Genomic DNA, 17,876 nt, shown 5'->3' on the forward strand with positions numbered 1-17,876 from the left:
TACCGTAAAAGAATCTAAGAAAATATATTTAATTTCCATATTCAATCGATTCATAATGACCAATTAATTTAATTCCATTTTTGAACTTCAATTATTTAATTAAATAATAATTTGAAAATTTTAAATTAATTCTCGTGTCATTTCCATACTTAGTGAGAAATCACATTCATTTTCGAATGTAACACATTTCTCTAACTTATCATTTCTATATATTTATATTCATTTGATTCTAAATGCAATTCATTTCGGTTTCAACGAGCTAGCGGAAGGATCAATTGGACATATATAATTAGGACTCAAATGTTTTATAATTAGGTTATATTTTTTCACCTATTAATTATAAACTTATTTAGTCACGAAGTCATTCTACTAAAGTATCGTGATTGAGCTCTTCTTAATTACATACAATTACGAAAGTTACTCGATCAATGACCTTGTCATAAGTGTGTTATCCTCATAGGATATCCTTAATTTTTTTGGGATAAATTCATTCTCCTAATATGATCATATTTTATCTCATGGTAACTATTACATCTTCCTTCATGAAAGTCAATTACTATCGAATAGTAATTAAGTAAATCATCATAAAGACAAATGATTCATGACTATGTTTACTTTTTAATTTATCATGTAATGCCAACGAGAGGATATCATTTACCCATTTCTTGGGCTATGAATTCCACTATTGTGAATGGTGCTACATACTGCAAAAGTCGTATACCAAACGCACTAGCTTTCGATTCATTATCTATTTGAGCTTAGGCTTTTACTTACATCAAAGTATACGAGTCACGCATACATAGTCCACCATCCTCAGGATTAATGCATGGCACACTATGAACGTCACAAGTGAATAAGTTCATAAGCAGATTCATGATCTATTCTACTTGGGTTTTGTCAGATTTATTGCCAGTCTAGTCAGTCACTTGTATGCTTCTATCTTCTGGGAGTCATCCGTTCCGATACTCAAGACAAAACATCTCCCCAAATTGGAATTGATAGACGATATATTAGTCTTTCAATCAGTTTGCTCATTTCTGATTAAGCTAAGGACATGTTTAGGTTCATCTACTGATATAAGTTATTTTTCCTATTACAATATTACCACATAATACCACTTAGTATAGTTAAATATTAGATAATCAATAAGTTAATATTTGCTTCTATTTTGCTTAGAAAGGGTATTAATGTAATTTATGGATAATTTTATTAAACCAATCTGTTTGAAAAAATATAAGCATACAATTAAATATATTACACTTAAGGCACCAGATCCAACACATATAACTTAACTAATTTTTTTACTTTCTACCATCATGTCTAAAAAATATTTAAATCTTCAACCGCAATTTTAACTACCATAGAGAATATTAAAATTAACAAATTACATTTTTTCAGAACACTTTTCTACCATACTTTTTAAAAGCATTTTAAAACTTTTAAAAATCACTTTCCATTGCAATTGAAATGAATAACTAGCCTATAAAAATTTCAACCCAGAATTCTCAAATTATCAACACAAAAGAATCATGCTTGCAAGATAAGAAAAAAAAAGACTTGTGTAGTTTTCCACATCCACCAATCTAATATTACTTCATCAAACCTATAAAAAATAGTTAATTAGATTAAAATGATCACTATAAACAGTGCACAATATTTCTTAAAAGAAAGTAAAAAAAAGGCAATGATAAAAAAACAACAAAAAGAAAAGAAGTAAAGTGGTCATAAAAAAAACAAATGAGACTATATATACCCAAAAAATATAACTCCTATAACAAAAATTAACTTCCAAAGAATTAAAATATAATAAAAATTGACTACAACAATAATTTAATAATAATAAAATAATATTAAAACATAATTAACTCAAAATTGTAACTTCCAAAAGAATTAAAATACCGTAAAAGACAATTAATAGATAATAAAATAATATTTAAAATAAATTGTAAAAATAACATAATAAAATATTATTTTAATTATTAAATATTGGAGAAAGGTAACAAAATAGTAAAAAAATTGCTTTAAGTTATTCAATGTAAAAAGGGTGTGAAAATATATGATTATATAAATATATATTTAAACATTAGAAGTATCCAATTTCCTTAGCCAAAAATATATATCTTTAAAAGTTGTAATATTGAATATATTATATATAGATTGTAAATTAAATATAAACTTTAAAACTATAACTTACCCTAATCTAACATACTTATTTTGCCATGCAAGTTTTATCACTATTTACGTAGGAAGGAATCGAGAAAATGAAATGACAAAATAATCTTTAGGTAGGAGTTGGAATTATAGATATATACTAAAAATAATAATATTTAAAATTATAAATAAATAAATTAACTTTGTTTGCAACAATTTATTAAGTTTTAATGCTTAAATTATAAACATGTGGTGATATAGTAATAGTATACACACATTATCTTTTGTGTATAGTTAAACAAGTATTACACCATTTTAAAATTTTCTTCATCTTTTAAAAAACTTAATATTCAATTTGAATCTTGTATGATGAGTAAGATATTAGTTTGGTATTTTTAAGGACTTAATTTGAATCTTCTACAATAAGTAAGATAATAATTTGATATTTTCAATTTTTTGCTCAGTGTCTGTCCATCATGTTGTACTTCCCATTTTTCTATTTAAAAAAGTTGATATGATAATAAGTATCCAATAACAATCTGCCACATAATTATGATGCCAAAATCATATCATCAATGCCAAGTCACAATAAAAGAAAAATATAAAATATAAAATGAAAAAATTATAAATAATTGAAAATTAAAATTTATTATATGAAATTACAAAAATAATTAAATTATAAATATAAGAAAAGTTCCTAATTTTTTAATTATTAAGTTCTAATTTTTTAAAAAATTACCTAAAATGCCAAAAGATATTCTAAAATTATATATATGACAATTTAAATTTAATGTAATCATTTATATATGCTATTTTCTTTGTTAAATTAGTATTGAAAAATATTTCAATTCAAAAGCATCTTAGAATTTGAGCTCAGTTCGGCCACATACCCACCAACAAGCAAAAGATCATAAGGCATAAGAAGAATATAAAAAGCAAAAAAAATAGTGCTATGTTTAGAACATATAATAATATATATCAGAAATTCGTTTGAATTACAATCCCATGTAACAGTGTATTGTACAACAATGAAAGAATCAGGGCATTGAAGGAAAATCAAAGTTCAAAAGCAATCATTTCATATCATTCTAAGCTTGCTTATCGGTTGTTGAATCAACTAGACCTACTGAAGGTTCTGCCTTGGGAGATTCATCAAGATGGAGCTCTGCAAAGTCTTCGATGATCCTTGCTCTCTCCTTGTAGACAGAACCCTTTTTTTCTTCCTCTGCTTTTCCAACTTTCTCCTTTGTCAACATACCTACGTCCTCAGCCGCCCTCGCAACTGCAGTGAATGCGTTTGAAAGCCATGAAGCTCCTGTAGATACGTAGCTGTTGCTCATGATCGCAGTTCCCGCAATGCTTGCCTTCTGCTCGGCAACAGATAAGGCAAACCTTGTTGTCTCAGAGACTTGGAATCGGCCGTCCATCTCTCTCATCTTTTCGTTAACCACGGCTGTTCCAATGCTTAGCTTTTCGCTCAGACCGATTTTCTGATCAAATGAAGTTACCGCAGCAGAGGCATTCGATGTCAAGTGATGCTGTTCATCGAATGCTTTTGCCTTGTTGATGGCATCCTTTCCCAAGATGAAGCCCTTGGCAAGCATGGTGCTCACCATATCTTCAGCCTTTTGCACGGTAGAATCTGCAACAACCGGCTTTTTCTCCTTCAAATAGCAGATTGCCCAACAATGAAGAAAACATAAGACAGTGTATGTGTGATAATTCACTTCTTTCCATTGTATTCTTATGAAACATATGAACAAACAATGCTGCTCTGACTTTTCATTTTTCTAGTTCTCGTATCTAACACCCATGTCAGTTGCATAACCGAACATGGGCTTGGAGATATAACTCTTTGAGGACTCTCCATGGAAAAACCTTAAAAAAACTGAACATACTCCTCTAGGGCATACACTCGTATCTGGCACTCACCCTGAGTCCAAGTAACATAGAGAACAAACATACCTTTTCCTATTACAGACCAAGAGAAAAAGGCAAATAGATAATATACAGTTATGTACACACACTAGAAGACTCCCAAAACATTAGAAGATCTCCAGCTGTTGAGCCTTGATGCTAATTCAGTTGCTGTGTTCTTATAATGGATTGAAAACAGGCTACCAGAAATAAATGTGACTGAGTTCTAAGTTAGCTAAAGCATCCTAGCATTTCAATTTACTTGTCCTCCATCAAATGTCTTCACAAATGACACATTCAAGGATCTGAAGGACATTACGATCAATCATAACAAAAGCTTGAGTAGTCGGTGAATTTGCTATAATTATACAAAGTATGAAGCTACGATATGCATGCAAAACACACACAATCTGGCATTTCCTACCAATGCTGAAAGTATGATCAGAGAACTACAAACATAAGCTGACAACAAGCTATAGAAATACTACTAAATCTAAAAGTATCATTTTTTGTTACTTGGACTCATAAATGTATGATACAAGTATGTGTCTAATAAGGTATATTCAATATTTTCTGAGTATTTCCATGTAGTTGGAGGGTTCTTATATGGTCATATCCCCAGAACCATGTCTAAATATATGTCACACATGTACTTTCAAGCAAAAATGAAAGAGTCAGAGCGACATAGATATTATTACTTCACTATATTATATCACAGTGATCATCCTTATGATGACAAAAGCTGTGGGATATGGTTTAAAGGAGGACTTTTACCGTGTTTGACAGGAGAGCTTCAGGGGGTAGTTGGTAATCCTCAACAGGTGTGATATTGACAGAAAGATCAACTATTTTGGCTCCCTGAATCAAGCAATAAGTTCGAAACTTCATTCACAATGAGTATTTGAATCAAATAAGTTGTCAGAAAGCATGTAAGCCAGCATAACTGAAGCTCAATAATTAGATGTTATTGTTAGGCTTTGATGGTCAAAAGCAGCTACACTAAACTTTAAGATATGATACAAATGCAATGCAGATGAATGATGACAGACCTGGAAAGTTTTCATCTAGCTTTACACAGGCATAACATGTAAAACATAATTAGTTCCGAAGATTTCAATGTTCAAGTTGCCTGTCGGTTTTGCATTAAGAGACAATAAAGCTGATATCTTAGGGTACCTTGATGCCTTTGGTAACAATTTTTGTCCAGTGATACTATCAACAAATGTAATTCTTTTCCAAGGAAATATAAAAATAAAAAATAACTTAATCTCACTAACATACAGTCAATAGTATTGCTGTATCTGCTCCTTGTGTATCCTTGAAGGTAACATAAGCAACTTGAGCATTTTCAGTCTCCCTGCAAAATTTACAACAATCTCAAGTATGACTTTTCAAAACAAATCCATTGAACTCAAGCAGAGAGCTATATTACTAGGACTAGAGTATGAGAGCCGAACATGGTATCTATCCGGCACAGGTACGTCCAAAATTATCAAGATTTCCATGTATTTCAAGGGCTAGTAGAAGATCATATCCAAATACTTCAGGAAAATCGAAAAGACGAACCAACATAAGTAGAGAGTACCCACCTTCGCATTTCAACATATTGAATATCACCAGAGAAAGAAAAGAATTCTTTGATATCCCTCTCAGAAGCAGCTAGAGAAATATTACTGACCTTAACTGTTCTTATCTGTACACAAAAAATGAGAAGATAAATATATGTTTTTGTGGAGTTCGAAAAACTCCACAAGCAGGCTTTTATCTTTGCCAAGTGTCCATCTAATCACATACATTAAATTCAACATTTCGATTCCTTATTTTCAGTTAAATGAACATGTAGCAAAATTACAAACCTATTTATGGTACCTTCAGATTCTAATGCCAATGGATATCATAATAATCATACTCAGCAAACATTTCAAGATAACAATTATACGATTCCATGAAATACAGCAACATGGAACAACTTTATGCAAAAACACCTATAGAGACCAAAGGAGACAAAATAAGTAAACGGATACAACAATTAGTTCCAGTCAAACTTGAGACTTAAGAAAAGGTTCTTTAGCTCTGCTCTTGTCAAGCACAAAATCTTATATGAGATGCAAAAATGCAAAAGCTTATTTCACAGCTATTTCAGTAATACTTTATCAACTAGATGCAAAAGTAACTGATAATCAACAAAATTCTATTGTTAACAGTATCAACCGATACTAATTCTATAAGTATTTTTTTTTCCTCACATTTGACGCATTGATAGTCCAATTTGCTGTAGCACTTGCCTCCGTTACTGCTCCAAGAGTAAGATTAGTTTGGTCCAGTGGAATCTGCATATGCAATGATCAACAAGGAGTAAAAAATAAAACAGAGGAGCTCTAATCGGCAAGAAAAGCAACCGCAATTGTTGGCCCAACTGGATGAATGAAGGACATTGATATACTAAATGAACAAGACGAATGTAAATAAAGACAGTATTCATGGCTACAGTGCAACAAAAATAAACCCAAAACCCCAATTTACTGTTGTTACTATGGGGTCTAAAGCACGAAGAGGTTTTACTTGATGGTGTAAATTAGATGATCTGTGGACATTTGTTGTTCTTCATAATATTTTAGGACTAATAGGTTTTATGTTACATCAATTTGATCTTGTGTGATCTGTTCAATTGTGACCTTATAATGTGATCGCATTATCTGGTACCACACGATTAATAGAAAGTAAAAGCCTAAAACAGATAATATTTCGATCTTTCATTCTACCAAAGAAGATGCTCACTGGTACATCAACAGAAACAAAGTTGCTTTGTCAGCAGTATGCTGTTACTTTTTCCTTTTCTATAATGAAATTGAAGGTGATATGCTTAAATGTTAAAATGCTTGGAATCATAACATCAGTTATAATCAAATCATATACCTAAGCCTTGAAAGGGAAACTATACACATAATTTTCTCTGGACAATTGATGCTTCCAAAAGTAGGACCTTTTTATCTTATTTTGAAGATCATATATCACTCTCACCAATAATTTTTTCTGAGCCTACCAATTAACACCAAAGCTTGTATAAATACAAATTCAAAGACTATTAAAAGAACCATAAAACAAGATGCATAAACTATAAGGATAATTATTCTATACACTGCTAGTGGAACAAAAAACTCCACAAGCGGATTTAGGATGTTACCATGTGTCATTATAAAAATAAAAGAATAACAAAAACGGACACAACATCATCCCAAACCCGCTTGTGGAGTTTATTCCACTCGCAAGGTATAGAATAATTATCCAAACTAGAAATAGCATGAAATGTAAGGCAAACCCAGAAATAATAATAACTTGACCGTCAAACCATAAAACTTGAAGGGCACTTTTCAATCATTTCGGTGCAAACATCAAAGTTAGAGCTTTCACAGGTCAATTCATAGAATATATATCAGTTCCTATGCTCCAATCTTTACTTCCAAGAAAGCTAATTAAAGTATCCCAACTGAATCTTACCATTGAACTTGTTTTCAGGACCCAAGAACTACAATGAGGTCAACTCTAGAAACCCAAAGAGATATTTGGGCCAAGTACAGATCAACTCAAGAGTCCAGCTTTTATGATCTCATTTCTCCTACAATTTTCCAGCAACCAAACGGAGCAATACATACATTTATCTTTCATTAGACTTTTTTTTTTTCCCGAAAAAAGGAATCTTGGATCTAACCGAGCAAAGGGTCCCATTCATCACGCAAAAAAAAAAAGAAAAGAAATAAACTCACCGACATTTGAAGATTGTACAAAGAATTCCCAATACGAAGATTACAAGAATACTGGATTGATTGGATTTGATAGGAAGATGAAGAAGGGTCTAAATGGTGGCAATGGCGTCTTTACCCCGCGTCAAATGTGCGGGCTGATTTCTTCGAAGCATGTCGAGTCTGGCCCCCCCCTTTTTTTTTCCAGCTATAACAAAACCTGGACAATCTTTTTTTTTTCCTTCTTAAATTTTTATTATTATTTTGTAAAAACCAAATATAAATAGTAGAGTTAATAATTGAAAAAAAAATTAATGGGTGTTTGAGGGTTTTTTTTATTACTTTGTATAATATGATATTATTTAGGAAAATTATATTCATAGTCATTCAACTTCAATTTTTTAGACTACTTAATTATGAAAAGTTACAAAAAAGATAAAATTAAATAGTTAAACGACCATTTTATAACATTTTATAGTTGGACGACCAAAAAAGAAAAAAAATATAGTTAGGTGATTATTAATATAGTTCACCCTATTATTCATTATATATTTATGGTAAATTATTTTTCAAAATAAGTTTTTTGGGGAAGGTTATCTAGACACCTATGTGCATCGAGTTTGGTGTATATGTCAAATCGTTATAGTAATCCATGTCATGCATGTTAAGAGGTAATACTTTATCAGAGTATTTTCAACATCCATGGAAGTCAAGTTAAAGGTTGGGAGGTTTAACCAAATATTTATTTGGTTGTTAGCCCAACCAACCCAATTAAATATAATGGAGGGTAAAGTACACTAATAGTCACTCAACTTTGGTTCCAATAAAAAACAGTTACTCAACTTTCAACCCAGTCACTGAAATTTAGAAAAAATAACAAACCAGTCCCAGTAACCATTTTCTGTTAAAGACGTAACAAAGACGTTGATGTGACACATTAACTAGCCATGTTGGATGTTAACTAGCCACAGTGAAAACCCAATTTAAGAACCCTAGTTGCTGGAAGAAGAAGAAGAAGAAGTGAAGAAATTGAGATACCCACTATTGATTTGAGTTTTCTCTTTCATTATCTTTGTTGATTTTCTCAGCATCCAAATAATGGAGAGTTTAGCCTTCCACTGCTCCTTTATCGTCGTCGCCGCCACCACCACTCATTTCTCACTTAATCTTGGCATTTCCCTCTATTTCCACTCTAAACCCATATCCAAATCTTCCTCGCTGTCCATTTTCCCACCATCTTTTTTTATTCCCCGCCTTCTGATCCACTCTCAATTCTCTCTTGTTTTCCCCTCTTCCCAAATGAAGAAACCCTTTACTTTTCTTTACCCATGCCAATTCTCAAAACGACAACCACCCACCACCTCAAACGACACCTTCTCCCCCTCTATTGTCGCAAGGAATTAAACTCCTCCGTTTCCTCATCTCAATTTCAATAGGCAGTAGCAGTAGAGGAGGAAAAATAAGAACAATGAGGGAGCAAGAACTTGAGACAACCCTTTGGTGCTTCAATGGAAACAAAAGCAAAAGATGAAAAATGATTTTTGCTGCCATAGATGATGCTTTCAACAACTTGAAAAGGTCTTCTAAAATCCTTTTCCCAAATTTCAACCTTCCATTTTTTTTTGCTCGTCCCTCCCTCCCCAAAAAAATTATGTCCCTTTGGCTCCTCATGTCCAACGTGGCAAGTTAACTGGCCACGCCTTTCATTAGGGCTATAACCGAAAATGTTAGTGGGTGACTGATTTGTCACTTTTCGATAACGTTAGTGACTAGTTAATTTCCTAAATTTTAGTGACTGAGTTGAAAATTGAATAATTGTTGGTGTAATTTACCCTACAATGGAAGTCGATTCCTATGGGTATCGACTTCCACTTTATAAATACTCATTCGTTCCTCATTTCTTCTTACCCAAAATCTTCCCAAAATTTCTAACTCTAAAAAAACGACATAACACATTGCCAACTATGCCATCAATAAGGTGAAATATCTAACTTAATTTTTCTACTTTTTAATTTTTATTGAAATGATTTTTTTATGATTTACAAAATTTAATCTTCCTTGTTTTGTGATTTTTTATGACAATCGTTAGATTGTGTTCTTCAAGTCTGACACAATTTAAAATTTCTGGAGCTTGTTCGTCGTATTGAAGAAAGCTTGAAGGATGTCGATTTATATGTGGCATCTATGATGGCAAAGTTGAAAATTATTTTGGATTTGGTTGCTGCCTTTGTGGAAAGATGAAGGCTGGAACATTTACATTTTATTTTTCTTGCGAGGAAGTGACCATTATGCTCAAAGATGTTGCTTTAATAACCAACCTTTCAATCGACAGGAAGGTGATAACCATAGGTTGTGACATTGATCCAGAGTAAGAGTGCAGTCAATTGTTGGGTGTTGTGCTATCAGGGAGAAATCAGGTAATGATTTGGATGAGTGTCAGGTGAAGTGCACATGGTTGGACAATCTTGTTAAGTCGACCCCTCCACTTCATGCAAGATGGAGGAGATAGATCAATATGTAAGAGCTTGGATGCTCTAGAAGGTTGGAGGAATGTTGTTGCTAAACAAGTCTAACAAAAAGATCCATACCACGTATCTTCCTCTGTTTGAAGATTTTAAGGTAGCAGGTAGATTTTGCTAGTTTGCTAATTTGGCATATTTATATAGGGACTTTGCAAGGCAATTCATGAACTGATCAACAAAGTGAACGTTTGATGCTTACATCTGCAAACACGGGCATGGATACGCTTGCTATGGTTAGCGCATATCCCTTCCAGTCATGGGAGTACCCTCTTATTAGAAAATATAAAATATCACATTGTATAATATCTTAAAGGCATGGTAACAAAATTTGTCCTTAATGTTTACCACATTCACAATGTTTTCCTTATCGTTTTTTCCACAATGTTAACCTTACCGTTTAATTTTTGTCAACTAAGACCGATTTGGATGGAATTTGCTAGTCAAACTAATAGTCAACTTTTTTGCTAACATGACATAACATCTTATTAATGTTTACAAATTTAAAAAAAAGTAGAAAATTACGAAAATTTTAGTAAAATTTTTAAAAATTATCAATCATTTAAAATTTTTAAATATTTATTTACTTTATTTATTCCTTGAAATTTTCCTAAAATCCCTTGAACTTTGTTAGGCCTCTTTTATATATTCTTTCCTAGAATTTTGTTAGAATCCCTTGAATATTCTCATTCATTCTTTCCTTCTTGTATAAATTTTTTTCTTTATTTTATATACTTCATTTAATTAGTATCCTCCTAAAAGAGACTTAAGGGTAAAAAAAGCCCTCGAACTTTTTCAAAAAAAGAAAGCAATTAAGTCCCTATTTTTTTTGCACTCAATTGGATACTTGCTACCAAAACTCAGTAAAATGGCCCATTGACCGACGTTAACCGTTAATTTTTAACGGTCAAGATGATGTGGCTATTAAGTTTGGCTTTTTTGTTTCATTTTCTCCAACTAAGACACCACCTTGGATGCCACGTGTATTGTTGATGACATCATCATTTTTCCCTAATGTGGCTTTTTTATTTGTTATTATAATTAAATCAATTTAATTAATTTTATTTACAATTTTTGTAATGATTTGAAAAAAATAGAAACCCTAACCCTTAAACTTAATCGTCACATTTAGTTTTTGATGAGAAAAAAAAATTACCAAAAGAAACCTCTCTTGATTGTCACAAATGTTGGAAGAAATTTTGTTTGCCATTTGAATCATTGTTGAAATCTCATTTGCTAAGAACCTTATGTTTTTTTCAGTTGAAATCTCATATTGAAATTCAAAATCTTTTTACTGAATCAAAAACCCCTTTGCTAAATCCCTAAATCTTCAACAATACACTACTAAATTGAAAACTCCTTTGCTAATTGAAAACCACCTTCTTTAAGAACTTTTGTTCCATTGCAAGCCCTAAAAAAATCCCATTATCTTATTCGAACCCCCTAATAAAAAGTTAAAAGCTTTCCTTGAATTTAAGAACCAAATGCACAATTTCGATTCTTTAAAGGCTAATTGAGATTTGGAGTAAGTAAGTTTTTGTGAAATTTCTAGATTGAGTTCTTTTGTTTGGGTTTTTGACTGGTTTCTTTATAATAAGAAATTGATTTTTTCTTGGCATGCTTTCTAGGTTGAAAAAAAGGGACTTATTGTAAAGAATTTGGTGAAAGGCTCGTGTTTAGGGTGGCCAACTAAGCAACAACAATTGTACCCAATTTTTAATTTTACATTGGAATCTATTTGGGTGTAATTGAATAGTATATAGTAAAAAAAATTCTGTTTGAGTGCATTTGTTAGGGTCTAGATTCCTTTTCATGAACAACAATAGATATAAAAGTAAATAAATTAAATAAAGTCAATATAGTACTGACAATAGACATAACAATTATTTTGTCTTTTGTGTATGTTTGTTAAATATAATTTATCTTGTCTATTGTTTATTTATTGGTATTTACTATAGTATATTTGTTAGAGTGTTAATCGAATACAATCTGTATGTTTGTTTGTATGTCATCATTTATTTATTTATGTATGACATTAGTTTGTTTGTTTGTTTCTACTTATGTAGAATGGTGTATGTGTTAAGTTATTTTCATGGTGGGGAGTTTCTCACGCATCCTAAATTTGACTATGTCTGATTTATTATGCTACTGGGATATTATAAACAATGTGAAAGACTTAGGATATGAATCTAAACCATATGTTTATTATAGGGTCCCAGATGTTGCCTTTAATGGGGATGGGTTAGTCCTAATATATGATGACAATACTGTTAGGCAAATAATAGATATTTTGGAAAAAAAATAGGTAATGTAGACCTATATGTGGTAGGTTAGAGTAGTGAAAACTTTAATAATGGTGGGTTTGGTGTTGGCGAGGGTTTAGTGGATATTGTTTGTGAAGGAATTATAAGTGCCATAGGGGCTAGGATTAGGGAAAACACTGCGACTAAGGTGAGAGCAAATTCTAGGACTGAGGGTGGAGAAGATGTTGGGACTAAGGGTGGGGACGATGTTGATAGTGAAGGTGAAGAAGATAGTTAGTGATGTAGATGAAGAAGTTAAGGAAATTAAGACTAGGTTGAGAAATTAAAAAAAAATAGATTAAGGGAAGAACATGGGCTAATGAAGGTTTAAAAGGTGAGTTTGAGAAAGGGGGTGATAAAGATAGTGAGGTTGCATTAGATGGACATATACTTTTGGGGGATAATTTAATAGTAGAAGATGAGAAAAAAGAAAATGAGGGCAATGTTGAGGGGAATGAGAGTGAATATATGGACTCATCTAAGCCAGGGGATTATGGGGATAGTGAGCTTCTTGATGATGAGATTGACATATCTTACTTTGGTAAAAAAATTGTTGGTCCTAGGTATGATCCTAATTATGTTATTCCATTGTGGGAGAGAGGACTTAGCTTTGAAAATAACCAATAGTTCAAAGAGGCGCTAAAAAAATATTCCTTTGCAACAGGAGTAGTATTGAGGTTTGTTAAGAATAAACCCAAAATAACAAAGGTAGGTTGTAGAGATGGTTTTCCTTGAAAACTTTTTGCTAGATTTGATCACAGAGAGAATTGTTTCATTGTGAAAACTTACAACCCTATACATAAATGCTTCAAAAGCAATAAAAACCCATTACTATCTTGTAAGCATATACAAAATACTTTTAGGGATAGAATAATTTTTGAGCCAAAGATGAAAATGAAAACTTTGAAGGAGATGTGTAAAACTGAATTAGGACTCTATGCTAGCTATAGTATGTGTTAAAGAGCTAGGAGAGAAGTTCTTAGGGAAATGAGGGGGTCATACGTAGACGAGTATGAAAATCTGTGAGGGTATGCTGCTGAGCTACTAATAAGTAGTCTTGGGAGCACACTTTCAATCCAAGTTCATGGAAACTAGGAAGGTAAAGTTGTGTTCCATTGGATTTATATATGTTTCGAAACATTGAAAAAAGGGTGGAAAGTTGGTTATAGGCCTTTTATTGGAATTGATGGGTATTTCCTTTAAAGTGTTTGTAAATAAGATATGTTAGTGGTTGTTGGTAGAGATGCCAACAATCAGATGTATCCATTGGCTTGGGCAGTGGTGAAAGGGGAAAATGCCTCTTTGTGGAAATGGTTTTTGGAGAAGTTATTTATAGATTTGTATCATCCAATGGGTGTTGGATTAACATTGATGTCAGATCAACAAAAGGTAATTTATTAATATAAATATGTTCATTCTATTTATTTTTTTAATATACATAATTTACACTAATTGTATGACTAACAATCTAAATTTTATTATTGTTGCAACAGTTGATCAATGTACTAAATGAGTGTTTTCCAGACTTGGAGCATAGAATGTGTGCAAGACACATCTATGCCAATTGGTAGAAGACTTGGAAAGGGTTGAATAGGAAGATGCAATTTTGGAATTATGTCAGATTAAGTTTTGTTGAGTACTTTGATGATCAATTACAAAAATTAAAAGCAATGGGTGAGATATCCACTGATCAATTATTAGAGATCCCTGTGTATCACTAGGCAAAGTCATATGTTAAAGGGACATGCAAATGTGATGCAGTGGACAATAATATGGCGGTGTCATTTAATGTATAGATACTTGATACAAGGTGCAAACCTATCATCACCATACTTGAAGAAATCAAGTGATGGTGATGACTAAGATGCATGTAAAGAGAACCTGGGAAGAAAAGTGGAGAACTAACATTTCCCCTGTTGCATTGCAAAAGTTGGAAAAGAATCCTACAACATCAACTAAATGTATACTTGCATGGAATGTTGATGGAGGGTTTGAAGTGATCTATGAAGAAAACCAACACATAATTGACATGAAAGAGTTGAAATGCACTTGCATAGAGTGAAAGCTTACAGGGATTCCTTGTTGCCATGCTGTATGTGCCATGTACCATGATAAGAAGAATCCAGAAGCTTATGTCTCACCATGGTACAATAAGGAGAAATATGTAGCAACATACAGTCAGGTTTTACAACCAGTTGGGGGGAATTTTGGCTCAAGAGAGATGATTCAATTCCTCCTCACCAGTAAAAAAGATGCTTGGAAGGCCCAAGAAAAACAAAAGGAAATCTAAGGATGAAAAAAAAAAAAAGAGCAAGTTTGGAAAGGACACTAGGAGAGGCCTTAAAATGTCATGTTCTTTGTGTAAACAAGTAGGGCACAATAAGAAATTGTGTCCAACAAGATCAAATATGATTCAAAATTTACAGGTAATTCGTGGACCACTTTATTTTAGATAAGCTTTTCTTTACATTCATATTTTTTAACCAATAAATATATTATAATGAATTTCTTAATTTATTTCTAGGAACAAAATTTGAATGTTGGTGCATCCTCTATGCAAGTAAAACAACCTCAATTAGAAGTTACTATACCTTAGGTAAAAAATACATTAATGTAGTGTGGTGTAATATCTGTTTGGTCAACTGTTTGAGAATTTTGATTTTTTAGTTTTGATAATTGCTTATAAATTTTGTTCTCTGTTGGTAAATTCAACCATTTCAATAAGCTCATAACTATTTCTTTTTTATAGTCTGCCATCAAAAGTCAAATAATTCACAACATGGAAGGAGAAGAAAAAGAATCAGGTGTATCAACTTCTCAATGCATCACCAATGCAGAAAGCCCAAAAAGAAGAAGAAGAAAACAACCATTTTGTATTGGGGTGTAAACAAACCTAAAAAATGGTGAACAAATACTACATATGAGTATATGTAACTATTCTAAATATTAATTTTGCTGCCTGTTGACTAAGTAATTTATATCTACTGACTTTTTTTAATTATTTTCCATTTTCCCTAAAGCCCAGTACAAGCAGTGAAGGAACCATTACTACTGTAAGGAAGATTGGACAATCTGATACTTCCCAATATCAACATTCATGGAAAGGCCCTGGATTTGAAGTGGCAGGGGGAAAAAAGATGTGACAACAAGGCAAATTATGCAACAACACTCTGATGTTGTTTGAAAGAAAAGGGGAAATATTTCTAAACAAGTGCAGATAGGGACACAAGCAAGCCAAACAGATTCTATTATAATAAATGATTGAAGTGCAAACTGATGCTAGTTTAATTTTAATTTCTCTGATAGTATATTTTATGGTTGATAAGGGACAAGATTGGTACATTTTGTTCATATGGGAGCCATTTGTTGAAAAGGAAACATCCTGCATTTTGAGGATAATGCAGATTCAAATGTACTTTTTATGTAATTTTTTGATGTTTTGTTTCTTTGTTGTTCATTATTGAATTATGGTTTAATTGAGATTTAAAATTCATACGAAATTGCAATTAAATATTATTTACATTTGAAGATGGAATCTTACAGTTTTAGGGTTAGGGTTACTACTTTTTTTTCCTTTTCCTCAATTCATTACAAAAATTTTAAATAAATTTTATTGTAAATAAATTTAATTAAATTAATTTAGTTATAATAACAAAAGAAACCACATCAGGAAAAGAATAATGATGTCATCAATAGTACATGTGGCATCAGAGGTGGCGCCTTAGTTGGGAAAAGGGAAACAAAAAAGTCAAACTTAACAGCCACATCATCTTGACCGTTAAAAATTAACAGTCAAGATCGGTCAAGAGGCCATTTCACTGAGTTTTGGCAGTTTAAGTACCCAATTGAGTGCAAAAAAAAAGCAGGGAATTAATTGATTTTTTTTTGAAAAAGTTCAAGGGCTTTTTTCACCCTTAAGCCAAAAAAAAAAATATCACTGTCACAAAATACCAAAAAAAAACACAAAATCAAATGAGCAATAGGCAATAGTGGAGAATCACAAGAAAATGTCCAAAATCTAGGCAATTTCTATCCAATTGGATGTAAATCCCATGAAGAATAGAAGAATATAACTTAGGTTGAGGTCGAACCAATGGTTGGTGAGGGAGATCAAGCAGTGAGAGTTGAAATCAAAAGCCTTGATTTTAGGACAGTTGGGTTTGATTTTGGAAAACTCAAGCAATGAAAGAAGATAAGGGTGTCTTGGGCTAACACCAGGTGGTCTCCAATCACCAACTTGACTACAGATAATGGCGACAATGTGACCGTGAGAAGTCTAGTTTTTTTGTTCTTTTAGACACTTGGTTTTGTAGTTAGATATTTTCCACACCTAAAACTCTCTACTGTGCACCACTATACACAAGCATGACCCACTGTCGCCGAGGGTACATTATGGCCAAAATCATCATTGTAAGGAAGATCCCCTCTCCCTTTTCTCAAATTTAGGATTAGTTATCCCATAAACCTCACTAAGATCCATAGATTTAAGTTCAAGATTTAGGTTCAACTGTTTGAATTTTTTGGGTTTCTTTTTTGTATTTTATGATTATTTTTTTGACCAAAATAATTATATTTTATTGTTGGTTTCTATATTTTATGATTATATGTTTGTAATTTTAATATTTTGGTTTTTTAGTAATTTTGTCTAACTTTTTTATATTTTTAAAATTATATAAATTTAAAATTAACAAAATTTCAAAAGAATTTATATATATTTTAATTTTTATGAACTTTTGACCTAAAAAAGCCATGCCAACAATGACGAGTCATGCCACATCAACAAAAGCATAAATAGGATGTCATGCCATATCAACAAATAAGGTTGATTGTTAGTTTACTAATATTTTCCATCCAAATTAGGCTTATTTGACAAAAATTGAAAAAAGAAGGTTGACATGTTAAAAAATTGATAAAGAGAACAATGTAAAAGGTAGTAAATATGAAGGGAAAATTTTGTTATTATTTCTTTTAATTAATAAGGTTTTCAAGGTACTTTTGTAGGCACTGGGTCGAGCTTGAGGAAAGAAAAGCATATTTGACAGAAGTTGAGCAAGGAAATGTCTAGAAATTGAAGAAGCATGAATATGCCACCTAAGGTCGTGGCGTGGATATAGGGTGTCACAACATTGGCTCTAAATCTGCAGTTAATTTTTCTTTTATTTTGTTTTTGAATTGACTTTTTGGTTTTTTTTTCAACCCTAGTTCATGATGTTACTGCAGAAAGGCTTTTTAAATAGAAAGAGTTA

At 32.0% G+C, this 17,876-nt stretch overlaps 1 protein-coding gene across 2 annotated transcripts; it reads right to left on the reverse strand.

Annotated features, from left to right (window-relative positions):
* Window positions 1-3,104: 3,104 nt before the first annotated feature.
* On the reverse strand, window positions 3,105-8,024 carry LOC105771422 (binding partner of ACD11 1). Of its 2 annotated transcripts, XM_012592886.2 has the most exons (7): window positions 7,833-8,024; window positions 7,567-7,684; window positions 6,315-6,398; window positions 5,658-5,761; window positions 5,350-5,425; window positions 4,843-4,926; window positions 3,105-3,815 (listed from the first exon to the last, which is right to left on the reverse strand). In XM_012592886.2, the coding sequence occupies exons 2-7, from the start codon at window positions 7,567-7,569 to the stop codon at window positions 3,240-3,242; spliced, it is 927 nt and encodes a 308-aa protein (XP_012448340.1). In that variant the 5' UTR covers window positions 7,570-7,684; window positions 7,833-8,024; the 3' UTR covers window positions 3,105-3,239. The 2 variants fall into 2 exon arrangements, with proteins under 2 accessions (XP_012448340.1, XP_012448339.1); XM_012592885.2 differs by lacking the exon at window positions 7,567-7,684 and having other exon boundaries at window positions 7,833-8,023.
* Window positions 8,025-17,876: the final 9,852 nt, after the last annotated feature.

Source organism: Gossypium raimondii, chromosome 5 (assembly GCF_025698545.1).
Source record: "Gossypium raimondii isolate GPD5lz chromosome 5, ASM2569854v1, whole genome shotgun sequence".
Lineage (NCBI taxonomy): Eukaryota > Viridiplantae > Streptophyta > Magnoliopsida > Malvales > Malvaceae > Gossypium > Gossypium raimondii.

Coding starts and splice junctions, on each gene's coding strand:
- LOC105771422 (XM_012592885.2), bottom strand. Junction 5,762..6,314: donor GGACTATCAATGCGTCAAAT/GTGAGGAAAAAA, acceptor TTTTGTGTACAG/ATAAGAACAGTTAAGGTCAG. Junction 4,927..5,349: donor ATACAGCAATACTATTGACT/GTATGTTAGTGA, acceptor TGCTTGATTCAG/GGAGCCAAAATAGTTGATCT.